We start from the raw sequence: 16,475 nt of genomic DNA on the forward strand, positions 1-16,475 counted from the left end.
CGAATTGACATCCCTGTGTTATCGTGGTGCTGTGTGCACAGCTGAGCTCCAGCCCTGGCACCTGCCAGCAGCTCAAGCCCTCCTCCTCCTTGACACAAATCAACATATTATATATATAAGTATACTCATTAATAATATATAATAATATCAATAATGATAAAAATTGAAATAATCTCGACTGTGTCAAACCTGCATGCCCTGGGACAAGGTTTGGAGCTCCAGGTACACATGCAGAGGGGAGGTGACAGTGCCCATCTCCTGATGGAGGGGCCCCATCCCATGGCAAGGCAGGTCACAGTACACAGAAATGGTGTAGAGAAACAAACAGGGAAAAATTGTTCCTTATTTCTCACAATGGGAATGAAACACAGCCCAAAATTGAACACCAGCTCTATTCCACCTCGGTGGCCAGGGCATTCCTTGCAAACCCCCTGTTAAAACATGTGCACAAACCCAGGGCAGGGGAAAACTCAACAGCTGCTTTTTCAGGTTATAATCTGTTATTTTATAAACTTGGCAGGTAGTGGGCTCAAAGGCTGTTTTTTTGTGATCTCTGATCATAACAAAGTCTCCAGCAAGCACAGCTTTGCTAAACAGCAAAGGGAAACCAGGCTCAGCATGCCTCAGAGGGGTCTTCTGCTGAGAAGCACCAGCATCACACTGTGGTGATGCAAGTGGGAGAACTCACCAGGCTTTGTGAGACACAGCAAAGCACAGCCCACTCCAGCTCCTAAGAGGGAAAACACACTGGACTTGTACTGAAAAACTGCTGCCACCCTCCCATCCTGCTGCTTATCTAAGGAAGCAGCAGCACACAGAATATTTCTGAGATAATATTAGAGGAGATGATGTCCCTGCACTGGTACCAGCGATACCTGGCGAGGCAGAGGCAGCACATCATCTGTGAACAAACCCAGCAGCCCACTTCCACCCCCAGCACTCCCAGGGGATGAAAGGAAAATGATCAGAAGGGAAGAAGCGATTCAAATTCAAGTGGCACTAATAAAATATTCCCTTTGGTGGAGCAGAGGCTCAGGGGCTCAGCCAGCTGCAGCACAGAGAGCTGGGATGATGATGCGAGGAGCTGGGCCAGAACAAGAGCTGAGCAGCAGGAAGGTGAAGAAATGCCTCTGCCAGCACCACCATTGGCTCTCCCTTGCACCACCCCATGCACCAGGACTCCTCTGACCCAGGGGTCAAAGCACAGTGCCAAGAGACAGAGAGGATTGCAGTTTGGTTTGTGAACATGGAAAATATAAAATACAAAAACATGTAAAATACAAAACCACATCACAGTGCATGGACGCAAAAAATCAGCCCTTACAGGAACACCACGTGTCACCAGCACTGCCCAAACACCCCCAGCACTCACCCTGGTGTGGATGGGACACGAGGATTCTGAAACCCAGAGGACAGCTCTCCAACCATGAACCATCAGGTCATGCCACGGGTTAGCCCAGCTCTGCTCCTTTGCATCAGGAGCAGTGAACTGGGAGTTAACATCTCCACGCAGAGGAGTGGAGCAACAATCATCTCTCCTTCTGCCACAAACCCAAAGCACTTCACACAATCCCAAGGCTTCAAATCAGAGTCAGACAGCTCAGCCTCACCACTGAGACCGGGTAAAGTTTCCACTCTCCAAACCATCTGACTGGCTTAGAATTATCTACTTTCTCCTAAACATAAAGCTGCTGTAAAAGAGGCCTGATGCACACAAATATTTGAAGCATGCACGTGTGTGTGAGGGGGTGTATGCACACATACGTGCACATGCTGCAGCTTAAGATACTGCAGACATAAACACTCTAGTAAAGGCAGATCTTAAACAGAACTATGCAACCACCTTGGCCAGAAACCAAACCAAACCCAGCCCATTCATTGAAGCAGGCCAAGCCAAGTCCTGGTGTCCCTGAGATGGTGTTCCCAGGCTGCCCACTCCAGCACAACACAGGCACATGGGAGGCTACTGCCAGGGCACCACTTACAGAGCAACCAATCTTTATTTTAGAGATAGCTTACGTAAAGGAACATGCAAAGAAACACATGAGTAAGAGTCTCATCTGCCTCAGGCTCCTGTAAAAGGCTGTAAATCCTTTTCTTTTCCCCTTTCATAGCACAACACGTTGGACAGTCATTGTTCACCCTGCAAAGCACAGCGCGTACATCCCCGCCGCGGCTCCGTTGGCTGGAGCTGTGCTCGCAGGTTTCCCGTGGGAAAGGAGGTGCCTCACTTCTGAAGAATGAAGCCAGGTTGTTGCATGTGCCACAAGGATGCTGGTGGGGATCAGCCAGCTGCACTGAAGGGCTTCAGGACCTGGCTGGGGGGTGAGCAGCAAAATCGCCTGCAGCTTGCCGTGGTGCAGGTGGGCTTTGTGCCCAGGGGAGCACATCTTCACCACAGTGCCACTGCAGGACAGCTCCTCTTCCTCAGCATCCTTCCTCCTGCCAAGTGTCTGATCTTCTCTCTCCCCTGTCTTCACACGCTCTCTGTTATGTCCTGACCAGATTCCCAGGGGTGAGACTTGAATTTGGAGTAAGTACAAAAACCAGTTGAACTACAGAAAAAAATCTGTATTAAGTCAACTTAGGAATCAGGGGTATGATATTTGCTGAGAGTATTTCATGAACCATAGGCGTTCTGTACCCCATGCATGTTTGAACAACTCAAAATGAAATATGGTCTTCACCTTAACAGAGACCTCAGTGTTTAAAAACTGTGAGGAACACAATTTAATATGAACCTATTTATATTTAACAGGATTATCTTTAAAAAGCACTGTTAGATATTTACTAGTTTGCCATGAACGCTTTTTTAAACTTGGGGATTTTTTCTGTGAAGAGTCTTGAAAAACTGACTCAGGGCATTTGTCCTGTTTTTGGAAATGTGCATATATTTCAGAAGAGGTTCCAAATATCTTCCTCACTAAAAAAAGGCATGGAGAGACACAGAGTGATGTCACCAGCACTGCTCAAGGCTGGTGGCCCAGCAGCAGCAGCAGGAGGACCAGGGCAATGCCAGCAGCAGGACTGGGGTGGGTGGCTGCACTCCCAGGGTCACTGCTGGGGACTGCAGCACCGTCCTTGCTTTGCTGATTCAGAAGCTGCTTATTTGCAGAGATGTCATCCATGTCCAGGTCATATGCCAGCTCTGAAAGCAGAAGGAGAGAGGTGTCAGTAACACGAGGTGTGTGTCAGCATTCTGACACACAGCACATCCAGCCCCCACAAAAACCGGGGTTCTGGGGGCAGCCCTGCCACAGCTGTGTCAAAGGCAGCACAGACGGGCCAGAAGAGCTTAGCAAACATCTTGTCAGTCCTGCACCCAGCAGTCTCAGTACCCTACACCAAATCTTGTGCTTGGAGAGACCAAAAAATCCCAACTGTGAGGTGTTCCAGTAAGAAAACAAAAGAGATAAGGGATGTGCCTTACTGGGGAGTACTCCCAAAGAAAACCAGCTGAGCTTTGGAGGGGGTGTTTAGCAATGCAAATTGTGTCTGCTCCCCAGGCACAACAAGGATGTGTGCAGGAGTGAGGAAATCCTGGCGAGCACTAACACTTCCCCAAACCCAGAGTCAGCAGAAGGCCTTGCTCACCAAAGCCTCCTGGCTCCTGTAGGACCTGGGGAGCTCTGCATTCCTGCAATCTTACGTAAGAGTGTGCAAAATATGCTCCTTATAGCACTGAGAACACATCCCATCCCTGGTCTACCTCATCAAAGGAAGGAATGTGAATGGATCACGCACTCTGGGCATGCTGGTGTTGCAACATGGAGACTTTGAGATGAAGCACATGTGGGTTTCAATCCAAGAAAACATCCAGTATTTAAGTTTGGATAGTACTGGCAGGGGAGCACGACATTAAGAGAGGGGAAAGCTTGTGGCAACCCATCACTGGCTGCAAGGGACCTGCTGAGCAGTAACTCACAGCTGCTCCTCTTACTGGGTCAGGGAAGAATAAAGAAGTCCAAATAGACAGCGTGGAAAGACAAGACACCAGCAAATCTCAGGGCCAAGAAGAAAGAGTAAAAGGTGTTTTAAGATGCCATTAGCCGGGTCTACCTGGGGCATTTGAACCTGTCAGTCAGCTGGACTGAGTGGGTGCACTCACGCTTGTTCTCAAGGCAGTGGGGCCCTTGCTCTCCTGCTTGTGCTGCTGCCATCTCCTTCTGGGGTCCCAATGGGGATCAGGGAAGCCTGTGTGCCTTATCCTCAGAACCTGGCCTTGGAGTTGGAGGAAACTGGTGGTTTCCATCAGAAGAGACCCTGGCTCAAGACTTTTACAAGCCTCCTGGATCACTAGCGTGTTGTAAAGGTTTGGATCATCCCACCCCACCCCTGAGAAAGAATCGAGAGACTGAACAAGCACTCTATCTAAAAAATGCCACATCAATCCAATGAACACCACTGCCAAGGCAAACAGGCAGTATTTCTTAATCAAAAAATACCCAAACATTGCAAAACAAAAGCAGAACGATGTTAGCATGACAAGTGAGTCAGCCCAGGCCATCAAAGGAGGTCAGAAGTGGCTCAAAGGGAGCAGTTATCCATGCACAGAGAGGGCCAGGTGCGAGCAGAACCCGCCTGGTAAATGGAATTCTCCAGCAGAGCCCCACAAATACTGCAATTCCTCTTTTCCACAGCTTTCCTGCTTTTCTTCTAAACAGTACAGATATGCTGCTGTCCTCTGGCGCTGCACACCCACGGGAAGAACAGGGGAAGAAAGGTGCCACCTCGAAAGGGATGTGCTGGGACACTTTCCAAGCACAGAAAGAACAAGTCCCTCTGGCATGAGGCATGCTCAGGCTGCAGGGCAGTTTGGGAACAGCCTGCCTGCACCACCTTTTTTTCCCAAGCTCATTTCTGGAAAATAAGTGAAGGGATTTGGAGTTAATAAAATCACAGCCGATTATTTCACAGTTGGTTGTTTGACACAAGGCTCCTCGGCTGGCACAGTGTTGGATCACAACCTGCCCTAATGTGTTTTGGAAGGTATTTCCAAACATTACAAAGGTTTCTGAAACCTAAAAGATGCTCCATGGGGTCACAGCACTGTCAGGCACCTACACGCTCACAGACCAGTGATCATGACAGTTTTTGGGGCAGAATATTCTCTTACTGGACATCCTAGCAAACCTAAAAAACTCCCCAGGAACTGAGTAACTACTCTTGCCTTCCCTTTAGAAAAGAAATTTGAAACAAAAGAGTGTTTCAGCAAGGTCCTTAACAGCACAAAGGGTTTTGACGGCCCCATTTACAGTCTCGTTCTGGGATGTAATTTATGAGATCCGAGTTCCTGCACGGGTCTCAATGCAGCAGCTGAATCCCGTTGGAAATGTTCAGCCAAAATGAGTGTTCCAAACATATTCTTTGCGTGGGAAATTTTCCAATTCTGGGATTTCACCTCAATTTGAGTAAGGGTTAGTTTTTAAACCACGGCATTTCACCCAAATAGGAATGGTGATTCTCTCACTATTCCCTTCTGGCCAAATTAAAGAGAAGGGAACAGAAACCCTCTTGTCATCAGAGATTAGAATGCTATTTTCCTCCCCTCAACTGCTTCAGAAGTTTAGTGCTTGGGTGTGCCATTTGTTTTCACTGTTCCTTCCATTGTATCCTATTCCTTGTTTGTGCCACACTGTATTTTTAGGCGTGATGGATTTAGCCAAGCATCTTTTATTTTGTATTAATAATGGATCTGTAACCCTTGCAAATCCCTTTCACTTAACTCCTAATGACCTTTGCTACATCAGAGGAAAGGAAAATAAAAGATATGAGCCTCTAACAGACCTCAGGCAGCCAATCCAGCATTAAAAATATACATCACAGAATCACAGAATTGGTAAGGTTGGAAGGGATCACAGTGAGTCATCTGGTCCAAGCTCCCTCTCAAGCCCAATGCACAATGTGCCCTAGGGCACAATGCACAGGACAGAGTCTATCCTCCAGAGAGGGAGACTCCACACCTTTCTGGGCAACCTGCTCAGTCACTGCACAGTAAAAAAGTTCTTCCTCATATTCAGATGGAGCTCCCTGTGCATCAGTTTCTGCCCACTGCCTCTGATCTTACTGCTTATATTATTGATAATAAACATATTTCAAATCCAGGAACCCAAATTAGCAAATGTTACTAACCAGTTAGCTCTTGAGAGGGCTCCATTATAATTTCCAGCTTTTGTTAGGATCCCTGGTTAGACCTTGTCACCCCCACATCCCTGCACCTCCTGCCCCCCACAGCCTCCAGGAGTGAGAGCCTCAGCATCAGGGACAGAGCTGCAGGATGGCTGGTGGGGGAACTGAAACTAACATTCCACATGCTCCATTTTGGCCACATCCACCCAAAACTTTGCCTTAACGCTGCAAAATAACCTGAGAGAAGGTACTCCTCTGCCTCCCCTCTACCCAGCCACCTTCTGCATTAAACATCTCCACCCAATTCACTGGCATCAGCTTCTCAGTACGAAGTGGCCCTTTGGCCTGCAGAGCCTTTCAGGGGAGGGCAGGAAACCAGAAAAATCTGTTTCTGTTTATAATCAGAGTCCAGGGGGTATTACCAACAATCTGCACTAATTACAAATTCAATCTTCACTCATTCTGGTCCCTCTTGTCCTCTGGGCTGCAGATTAGATAATTCCTTTAAAATAATAGTCAATCATGAGCTGTGCTTTTCCCTGCCCCTCCTCACGCCAGCCGAGCGTGCGGGGCCGTTTCCCGGCATCCTCACGCAGCTGCTGAAAGGTCTCCAGCCGCACACAAGCCGGTCCCTCCGGAAGCATCCTTTGTAACCAAAGCCCCTCTAACACAAAGCTGCTGTGCTGTGCTCCCAGGACAGCCACAGCTTCAATGGCCTCGCAGCGTGGAGGACAAAACCTGGCGCCAGCCCCACGACACGCGCTCTCCGCATCCACGGCATCAAGCGGAGGCATTTTCCCATGGATTAGGGAAACTGCCTACTGACTCTGCCATACTGACTCTGCACAAGCCTAGTGGGCAGGGATCATTAGAAAGCTCTTCTTGCTGAACCACACCAGCTCTGGAGGCGGCTACAAAATAGGGCTGAACTAGGAGGAAGTTGGGTTTGAGTTGGGATGAAATGTCCCATGGCAGCTGGCACAGCAGGAGCCGGGAGGAAGAGCAGTGGCACATCGGCTTTGTTCTGCCAAATCCAACACTGCCCACCAAACCACCTCTTCTCACCCTCAAAATGGCAACATGGGCTTGAGCAAAGAACGGCTAGCAAATGTCTGGCAAACGACCTCCGAGAGCCCCGCTGCCGTGGGCTGGCCCGGCTGCTGCCCAGAGCCCAGAGCCAGGGAATGTCATCTCCCAGCCAGGCATCTGGGCTGCCTGCCTGCCAAGCCTGCCCCAGCAGATGGTTCCAGCCATGGCCCAATATAGTAACAGAGCCAGAATGGATGGCCAGGCATGAAAACTGCCTCCCCTGTCGCTCGATAGCTCTGCTGGTGCCTCGTGCGGCCGTGACGGGGGTGAGGGGATCCCGACACAGGTGAAACCAGGCAGCCCAAACAGCATGTGCAGCCAACAGGGCTGCTGTGGTGATGGCCCTGGTTTGCACATGATGGAAACACTGCAGTGTGAAGGGAATGGATCGCGTTTCCAGTGAATGCAAAACACATCAAGTAGAAATGTCACAGACAGGTAGGGCAGCTTGGCAAGCTGCAGCATCTGCCTGCATCTGCCTACATCTTTCCTTCAGGAGTGTTTTTTCCTAGGAAAGCATATGCTACCATTGCCACTGAAAATGACAATCTCTAGAGTGCGTTGCTTTGTGCAATTTTCTTATACAGCGAGCATCTTCAGTGTGGGGAAGAAGATGCCAACAGATGCAGCAGACTGGCTGTCTCCAAAACAGGACAGGATTTCTTAAAGGGAGAGATGTTTGAGTCAAGCCCAAACTGTTGACTCATTGCAAGGTGAAGCATAAGAGCCTGTGATTCCACACACCAGTCTGCCTCACCTTGGCTCCCAAATCTCTCCTCTACAGTACCAACCATTTCACTCTCACAGGTGTTTACACCTGAAATGTAGAAGACCAGCCCAATTTCATCCCAAACACTTCCTGGAACACCAAAAGCTCTGCTCCCCTCAGCCTGCAGTTATCTGTTTTTTTTCATGCAAACAGCTCATATTACAAACACACCTCTGCCTCCCCAAAGGCAACACCTGAAACCATCCATGGGGTTACATGGCACAAACCGCCACAACTGCACGGATACGGCCGAGATTCCCAACGTTCTGCCTCTCCAAAACACCTTAAACTCTTCCAAACACCTAGCCAAGCATGGTTTCATCTCATCAGGGAGGTTTTGCCCTCTGGCTTATTACCATTAAAATCCTGGAGCGCCAACAGGTTTGCCAGTTGTCTTCTTGCACAACGAGCTGCAACAGCCCAGCCGTAGGTGCGGCCGCGCCGGTGTGTAATTAAAGCGCTGAGCCAGGGCTGGCTGTGGTGCTTGTGTTGGCACAGATCACTGAGATGGATGTGCAGCATGTGCATGGTCTTGTGCCTCTGCTTTTCCACCTCCTCCACAGCAATTTAGGAGGTGCGGCTCTTGGCAATATGGATTTGGAAAAGAAAAGAAGAAAAAATCCAGCTCAACATCACCCTGCTGCCATCGGCAACACGGCCAAGAGAGCCTGGCATGGCTCAGCAGCAAGGGGTAAAACCAACTTCCTGGGCAGAAACCCAAAGGAATCAGGTTTGGGATTGCTGATTTGCAAACCAAGACTTTTCCCCTGCTTGCCTGTGTGCCACCTCTGGGCTGCTGGTGTGCCAACGATGGCCCGTGGCTGCCGCACGTGCTCACCATCAACGCAGAGACCACAGGCACCATCACAAACCCAGCACCAACGGGGGAGGAAGTTCCCCAGGATTGATGCTCTCTGGAAGGCAGCAGTAAATTGATTTGGGAGGGTCCATCTCAGTCCCAGCCAGGGGTGTAACCAGGTGCTGTTCGGGGTACACAAGGCACTGAGCTCTGTGAGGCAGCCAGTATGCACACCTTGGCTCTCCAACCCCCAGTACTACCACAAAAGTCTCTCCACGCACATCCACAAGCTTTTGATGGGGTGTTTTGAAGGAACAAAACACCCTCAAAACCCAACACAGTGTACAGGCAGAGGGGCTGCACCACGACCCCAATTCCAGCAACTGCTCCTTCCCCCCACCTTGGCCAGAGGCTGGTGGCAAGGAGGGGCCATCATTTATGACCTGGCCCTCTGTGTACTTTGAAAATGCACTCGTTACATTCTTTGTTCCTTGGTTTGTTCTAGATCTACCCTGAAGAGAATCTGGCATCTGCAATTGCATTCCTCGTTTTCCCCTTGGCAGAGCGTGAAAGAGTTTCTGAACTGCTCTCACGGAGCAGAGCCACAAAAACGTGTTTAGCAAAATGCACTCATGTAATCTATTAAAAATTAACAAATCTCATTAGCATTATTAATTGGAAGGGCTGGAGTCCTTGTATTTTGCTGATGAAGCAGCATTTCCCTGGTCTGATATCCAGATGTACAGTCCAGAAGAAGAGCTGCTACCTAAAAGAGCTTAGAAGAAAAGCACTGAAAAATAGGGAGCTAAACACATACAGCCAAAAACATCTACAAAGGCAGGAGTCAAGAAATATAAAGAGGAATAGCTGTGAACAGAAGAGCATGAATAGAAGTGAAATTATTTAAGTGACAGCAATACAGGGCTGGTCAAGCAATGATCCTGCAGATCCCTCAGTATCTCAGCTCAGATGTGGAGTCATTTCTTCCTGTTTGGAGATCTTCAAGATCTAAATCACAAAGAGATCCCTTCTGATCACTCTGCTGTCACCTGAGACATCTCCGAACATGCTTGATTTTGGGAAGTAAGGCTCCCAATGATAGCAAAGCAAAATAAAATGCTTCATATTCCCTCTAATGACTAAAAACAACATACTCCCGTCTAACTGAAATTTTCTCCATCATGATTTCTTCCCCAAAAGCTCCTGGATATGACCAGGAGAGGAAGCTTTTTCTTGCTACATGCTGGCCTTCAACTCTCTAAGCTCAGGACATTCAGTTATTAGCAGGACCTGACAAAATGCAGTCCTAAGGGGAATGCAATGGTTGCTGCCTTCCAGATGTTAGCCACTAAAAGCAACCCTCAAGGCAGAAGGATATTTCTCAATGCTTGATTGGAAAGCTCATGGTGGTGTTATGGCACCCAGGAACATCTGACACCTTCCTTTGTGACTCACTGTGTGTGGAAACCAGCCCTGAAAGTGCCCAGGCCACAGACACCAGGGGTTTGTGGCATTCCTGCTTCAAGTAGGCAACCAGGAATGTGCCACTTCAATCAGAAGGGACAAGGACTTTGTGCAATGTCTACACTCAGTGAAAAATCCCTGGACATCCACCAGGCTACAACTCATGATGCCAATGGAAATATCTTGAGTGAGATTTCAGGTCAAAACCCAAGAGTTTGGGTTGTTCATGGATATACCAGCTCAGCCCACAGTAGAGCTGGCAGGTAGGATGAGGCATGGTGATACTCCATGATCCTCTGCTCAGCCTGCCTCTGCCTCTGGAGAAACTTCCTGAGGTTTTGTGCTCTGACACTGCCCAGGGTCACCAGCATGCATGGACAGCCAGCTCTCCCTGTCCATGCCAGGGGAATGTTTGCATGGAGCAGGAGCTGAGGTGAGAGCTGCCAAGGGAAGGGAGCCAAGTGGCATCAGCATCACCTGGCTTTTCTCATTGTGTTAACCTGCATAAATAAACAAATAAAAATGATCCTGGACCTGCATTAAAACAACCTTAAAGTGACTTCAGCCTGTAAAAATGGAGTAATGCAGAAGGTCCTGGGAAACATCACCATACCCAACTTTTCCACTTTATATAGAAGAAGGTTTGGGTTCATGGGCTGGAATGTTTTAACAGCTTCAGGACATCTTCTCTGCACTGGAAGCAGCCCCAGGAGCTGCCTCTGAGTCTGACACCAGGACCTGGCTTTGCACTGCATGGCAGTGCAGAAAGACCCCAATAAAGCCCAGCTGCTCACTGGGTGTCTGTAACATCTGACACAAACCCTGGCTGATTTCTGCTCCCTGCCTCCCTCCCAGGCCAGAGCAAACCCTGACCCCAAAGCACAGGTGGGAATGATGGTGCTAAAAGCTGGATGTGAGTGGTGGTGGCAGTTGCAGTGGGAATCCCAGTGTCATCCTGGCTGAGCACCAGGACACTGTGGCTGCAGTGCTGGACCTCTGCCATCACACTTACACCCTCCTGGGGGCCAAGGGGATCCCTGTCCTGCTTGGGACCATGCTGGAGCTCAAGGAGACCACCCTGACTGCTCCACTGCAGAAGGAGGGAGCAGGGCATGGGGGGGACTGGCCCTGGGCTTCTGCCTGGCATCTCCCTGGCTCAGCTGGTACAGCCACAAGAAGGTGCCAGGGATGAGGACACACTGCTCATGTGGGAGAATCCAAACTGTTCTGAAGACACCTCCACTGACCCAGCAAGCAGCGAAACAAGGAGGTGACAACTCAACAGGGCTCCAAGGCCCAAGCCCACAAATGCCCCTTTCTCCTTCCTATCTGAAGCAATCATGGCTCTCTCTCAGGAATGTCACAATCGCAGTGGAAAATCAAAATAAAAAGGCTATGTAATCCAGTTTGTAAATCCCTTCAAAATCACAAAATCCTCTCTAAAATGGATTACAGAGATTAGAGATAAGAGTTTCCTGGAAATCAAGAATTGCATTTCTGCCTCCCCCATCTCTTCACTGCCTCAGAAGAAAAGAGTTGCTTGTGCCCCCCACTCCACCTCACTCCTTCCCAGCCATCACCCCAGCCTTGGGGAGCAAAAGCAGCTCCCTCCAGCCCCTAAAAACAGCAGAGCTGTTTCTACCTGACTTTGCCATGAGCAGCATTTTGGGGCACAATCTGCTGCATATACCTGAGCCTGTGGACAATGTGGGATGAGTGCCAGGCTTCTGCAAACGTTTTTTGGTCCATCCCTACTCCAAACAGGCTCCACGTGGTTGTGCAATGTGCTGCCATGGTTTTGTGAGCTGCAGGACTTGCACCCAGATCCTGGGGGTGCCCAGCAGAAAAACATCCTCTTAAATCAGGAAAATCACCAATGTGCCAGTGGTGACAATGCTACTCAGAAGAGAAAGGTCAAACACGCATGTGGGGATGATATAAAATTATTTAGCAGCCATGCCATTATTATTCTGACGGATTAAAATCATAATTTTATTTAATATTTTTGACTCAAGTATCCACAGTCAAAGCTGGTAGGACAGTTTTCTCTTGGGAATTTTTATTTCGTGAGAGTTTTTGTCCTTTCCTTCCTATTTGCAACAACAACAACAAGAAGGGATTGCAATATTAGCATTCCTGGCAGAGCACACGTTCAAGTTCCTGACCTGTTATTGCTCAAGGACTTCTGCAGCTGCAGATGCCTGTTTGGAGCTACAGTTAGGTCACTTTGAATGATGCTCACAGAATAAGGATCAAAAACTCACAGCTTGATCAAAAGAACATTTTATGAACATTGCAGCCTGAGTTAAGTGCTGATGTGAATACTTAGGTTCGCCCTTATATTACCTCAGCTCGGTTCTAATAAAATTAACACCCTTTTAAATAATGCACTCAGTTTTATTTGTTTCATGTTTTTGTGCCTTATGGCTTTGAAAACACATTCTCAAAACCTTTCCATCCCACTGGGAATGTTTAGCTGTGTTGGGATCTGCAAATCAACATCTTTGTTCAGAGGAATAACAAGCGTTGCACCTTTGTGTCATTGTTCCACCTGCTCTAACCTGGATTTATCCACCAAAGGTTGGGGTTTTTTTTCTGCCCACAAAAGAGGGGAACCAGTCACACTCTTTCTTTTCCCAGGAAGAATTACCACCTGTAAATAAACAACTAAAAACTGAATTACAAGCACCAAGTGCATGAATTCTCCTTTGTGAAGAGACAACAGAAAAAACAAAGCAGGGGAAAATCCAGTCTCTCCCCTGCATTTCACTTGCACATTAGAGGCAAAATGAACTTACCAGTCCAGGACAGGGGATGTCTTATTGGTGCAATACAGCTGCTTAACTGTTCTTTAGAGATATTCATCTCAAAAGCCAGAACAGAAAGAGCATTTTCCCCCCTTTTATTTATTTATCTTTTTTTTTGTGCCAACTCACCTTAGCTGAAAAGCACATTGAGATTGTAATTATGGGAAGGCCTCATCTAGTAGATTTGTAAACTCAGCTATCGGCTTGAATTACTGGAATTAGCAAGGCTAATTTAATGTCACTGTTCAAAATAGCTCAGATTTGGAATTTCTTAATGGCCTTAGGAAAAGGAGTCTTTATGCATACTGCAATCTAGGCTTCATTCTTAGACTAAATTCCTTCTCATAGATTTTGTGAATGCCCTGTTTTGTAGCCAACACAAACTCTGTCCAGTAAAATAATGTAAGGACTCAGAATGAAAAGAGATTAGCTGTTCCCTGCTCCTGTTATTTTAAAGCAGAAATAACTTTGGCTTCTACTGATTCATAGACAAAGCTTGAAATGCAAAGCATGCTCAACTCCAGAGTCAGCATGAAAAGGACCTTAAAATATTCCCGAGTGCAAGTAATGGACTTATTAGAGGGATGAAAAGAGGCACTTTTCACAGAATCCCAAGCTCTTTAGTCCTGTCATATCAATAATCTTGCTTAAGAATTTCATTCAATTTACATTTCTTTCCCTTCCAAATATCCTGCCTGACTCCTATGAAATACAACACTTTTGCTTTTAAAGTGTTAATTTATTTCTGTTCATGCTTGGCGGTGTAAAATGTCTGCGGATCACCCAGAGTGTGAGTGATGGTGTCACGAGGGGGTGGGACAGGGAGCAATTCTGTGCACTTACACACCTGAAAATTGATAAATGAGGAGGGAATTTTAAAGACTTGGTTAAAAGCATCTTCTTTAAATAATGGCAGTTGATTGTGCTGGAATGTGATGTACCTGCAATCTGTTGCATTCTCCAATATGCTCATGTTTAACACCCACAAAAACAATGCTGACAGTAAGAAAAAAAAAAAAAAGCTTTATAGATATCAGGAAGGAAATTTGCCCAGCTCTCCTAAGCTTCCAAAATATATCAGTTTTTAACCCAGTTTGTCTAGACTTTGAAAGATAGTTTACTCTAATGCCAGCACAAAGCAACTAGCAACAATTTCCCCCCTTTGTTTGAAGAAATTGCTGAAAAACAAAGGGAATTCAGGAACAAATCACAAAGGTCTGTGAGGAGACAGAGATGCCCCCTTTTTAAGGAATTAGGGGACTTTTTTTTTTTTTCCATTTGGCTCCACGGGGCAATTTTCGCTGGCTGGGGATTGTCAGCATGGAGAGGAAACAAGATGCTTTTGGCTACATCTGCCCATGGTCCTCCACCAGCAGAGACCAAGAGACCCCCAAACCCTGTGACAGGACGAGTGGCCACACTGAGATGGCCCTGCCTGGTGTGTGGTGCTGGCCAGAGATGATTTTCATAGACCAAACCAGATTTCACACTGCCCAAGTGACTCTAGGGTCTCAAAACACACCACAGGCATTAATTACACCCTCCACTTTGAAGAAATTAATTAGGCACCAAAACCTTCTGGTCCCTGAGAGCCAAGCACAAGCTCCATTCACTAATGGCTAAAACTGAGCTGGGTTGTGGCGAGGTTTCAGGAACGCTGACAGGAGAGCTGAGAAAAGCACCTGAGTGCCCTGAGCCACCCTGAAGCAGCAGAATCCTCCCCCCAGGATACTTCTAGCTCCTCTGGACACGTCCCAGCAGGTCCCTCTGAGAAGGCAGCCACCCCAGGTTCGGCTGTGAATCACTCCTGATGGCCAGGCAGGGAAAGCTGACACACCAGGGAGCACGAGGGGCAGCCCCATCCCACAGCCACCCTCCAGGGCATCCATTCAGTCCCTGTTTCTCCTCAGGAATCTCTGACATTAGCAGACATTTCTCCTAATAACAAACTGGACAGCCCTGCTGAGACACCCACAAGAAGTCACAGGAGCTCCTCACACCATCCTGGCTGGGTGTGCCCCTGGCTGCTGTGTGACCCATTCCTGGGGGAGACATCCCCCAGCTCCTCCAGCTGCAGGAGGCATCCCCAGCAGTCCCATGGGAAGCAGATCACTGGTCAGGCAGGCAGCCCAGCATGCAGGGGTGCTCCCAGAGGCTGCAGAAACCACCCTCACTGAGGGGTTTGCTGGTATCCTCCACTGGAACAAATCCACACAACGCGACACAGCCTCCGTCACTCTCCTACAGCGCTCTAGGAAAGAAACAAAACCCTCTCTGCTCCTGACTCCCCTGCTCTGCTCCATTCAGGCTTGCTGGATGCCTCCCCATCCTTCCATCTGCCTGGATGACTTTGTGTCCTCTTGGAAGCTGGACCAGCCATTTGCCCAGGGCACTCACAATGGATTTGGAGGAGCAGCCTGCCAACCCACAAACATCTGCTGTCACTGTTTCTACTGCTACAAATGCCTGGATAAAATAGGTGCCAAGTGCATTAAAAAAATATGATACCTGTGCTGCAGAGAGCTGGAAGGCAAAGGGGCATTGCCAGCCCCTGCAGCTGACAAAGAGTGGTGGCTGTGCTGGAGCTGCAGCCTGGGAAACCCATTAAGGCCACATGGGGTGTCAAAGTGTAACAGGAGGGCTGGGCAAATTCAGAGAGACCTGGAACAGCAGGAGTTTCTCAGGGCATGCCTGCCTTTACCCTCCCAAAAACTGGGAGGAGCAGGCACACCTGAGCTGCAGGGGAAGCAGAGTCCCCCTGTGCATCCCATCCTGCAGTGGGGAGATGCCCAGGGAGGATTCCTCAGAGCAGGGCTTGCTCCAGGGGCTGCATCTGTTAGCTCTGCCTTAGGGTTAGTGCCATCCTGCAGCCATCCAGCCCCCAGGGCAGGTTTCAGTGGGATGGAGGGGATTTAGGAGCCTCCAGGCAATCCCTGGAGTTACCCTGTATCCTACATCACAGAAGCTGGTTAAGTACTTTTACAGACAGGTTTCTGCTCCTGAATGTGTGCAACTGGCCAGGGTGAACCTTACTTATTAGCAACCAAAATCAGGCTCTTGCTTTCCAACCCAAGCAGAGCAGTATTTTTTTCTTCAGTGTGTAGCAATACTGCCTTGCTTTGTCCTTATTTTGGGATTTTTTTGGGTACACAGAACTATTTTTCTTTTTTCTACATTTTCTAATGAGTTCTGGCGGTAGGAAGTTGTTTGTAAATCACACAAGTATTTGTTTTACTGGAAACATCTGCTTTAACACATTTGTCTTTTTAAAAAGGCCAGTTTTTTTTAAACAAAGGTATTAAGCTGCAATGTAAATTGGGCACATCTGTTTATGAGTCACTGCAATAGCACTGCCTCTAGTGCACCAGATCACATGGATCTCCAGGGGCCTGATCCAGACAATTACAAACTCACAGCT

General features: G+C 48.1%; 1 protein-coding gene across 1 annotated transcript in view; it reads right to left on the minus strand.

Annotated features, from left to right (window-relative positions):
- Window positions 1–2,969: 2,969 nt before the first annotated feature.
- The window catches only part of GPC3 (glypican 3), a gene marked incomplete at both ends in the record, with an annotated part of 140,005 nt that continues 126,499 nt past the window's right edge, over window positions 2,970–16,475 (minus strand). Inside the window, one exon of the mRNA XM_084213233.1 lies at window positions 2,970–3,148. Coding sequence (XP_084069359.1) covers window positions 2,970–3,148 — 179 coding nt within the window. The remainder of the gene's footprint in view (window positions 3,149–16,475) is intronic.

Source organism: Fringilla coelebs (assembly GCF_963513975.1).
Source record: "Fringilla coelebs genome assembly, chromosome: 11".
In the NCBI taxonomy this organism is placed as follows: domain Eukaryota; kingdom Metazoa; phylum Chordata; class Aves; order Passeriformes; family Fringillidae; genus Fringilla; species Fringilla coelebs.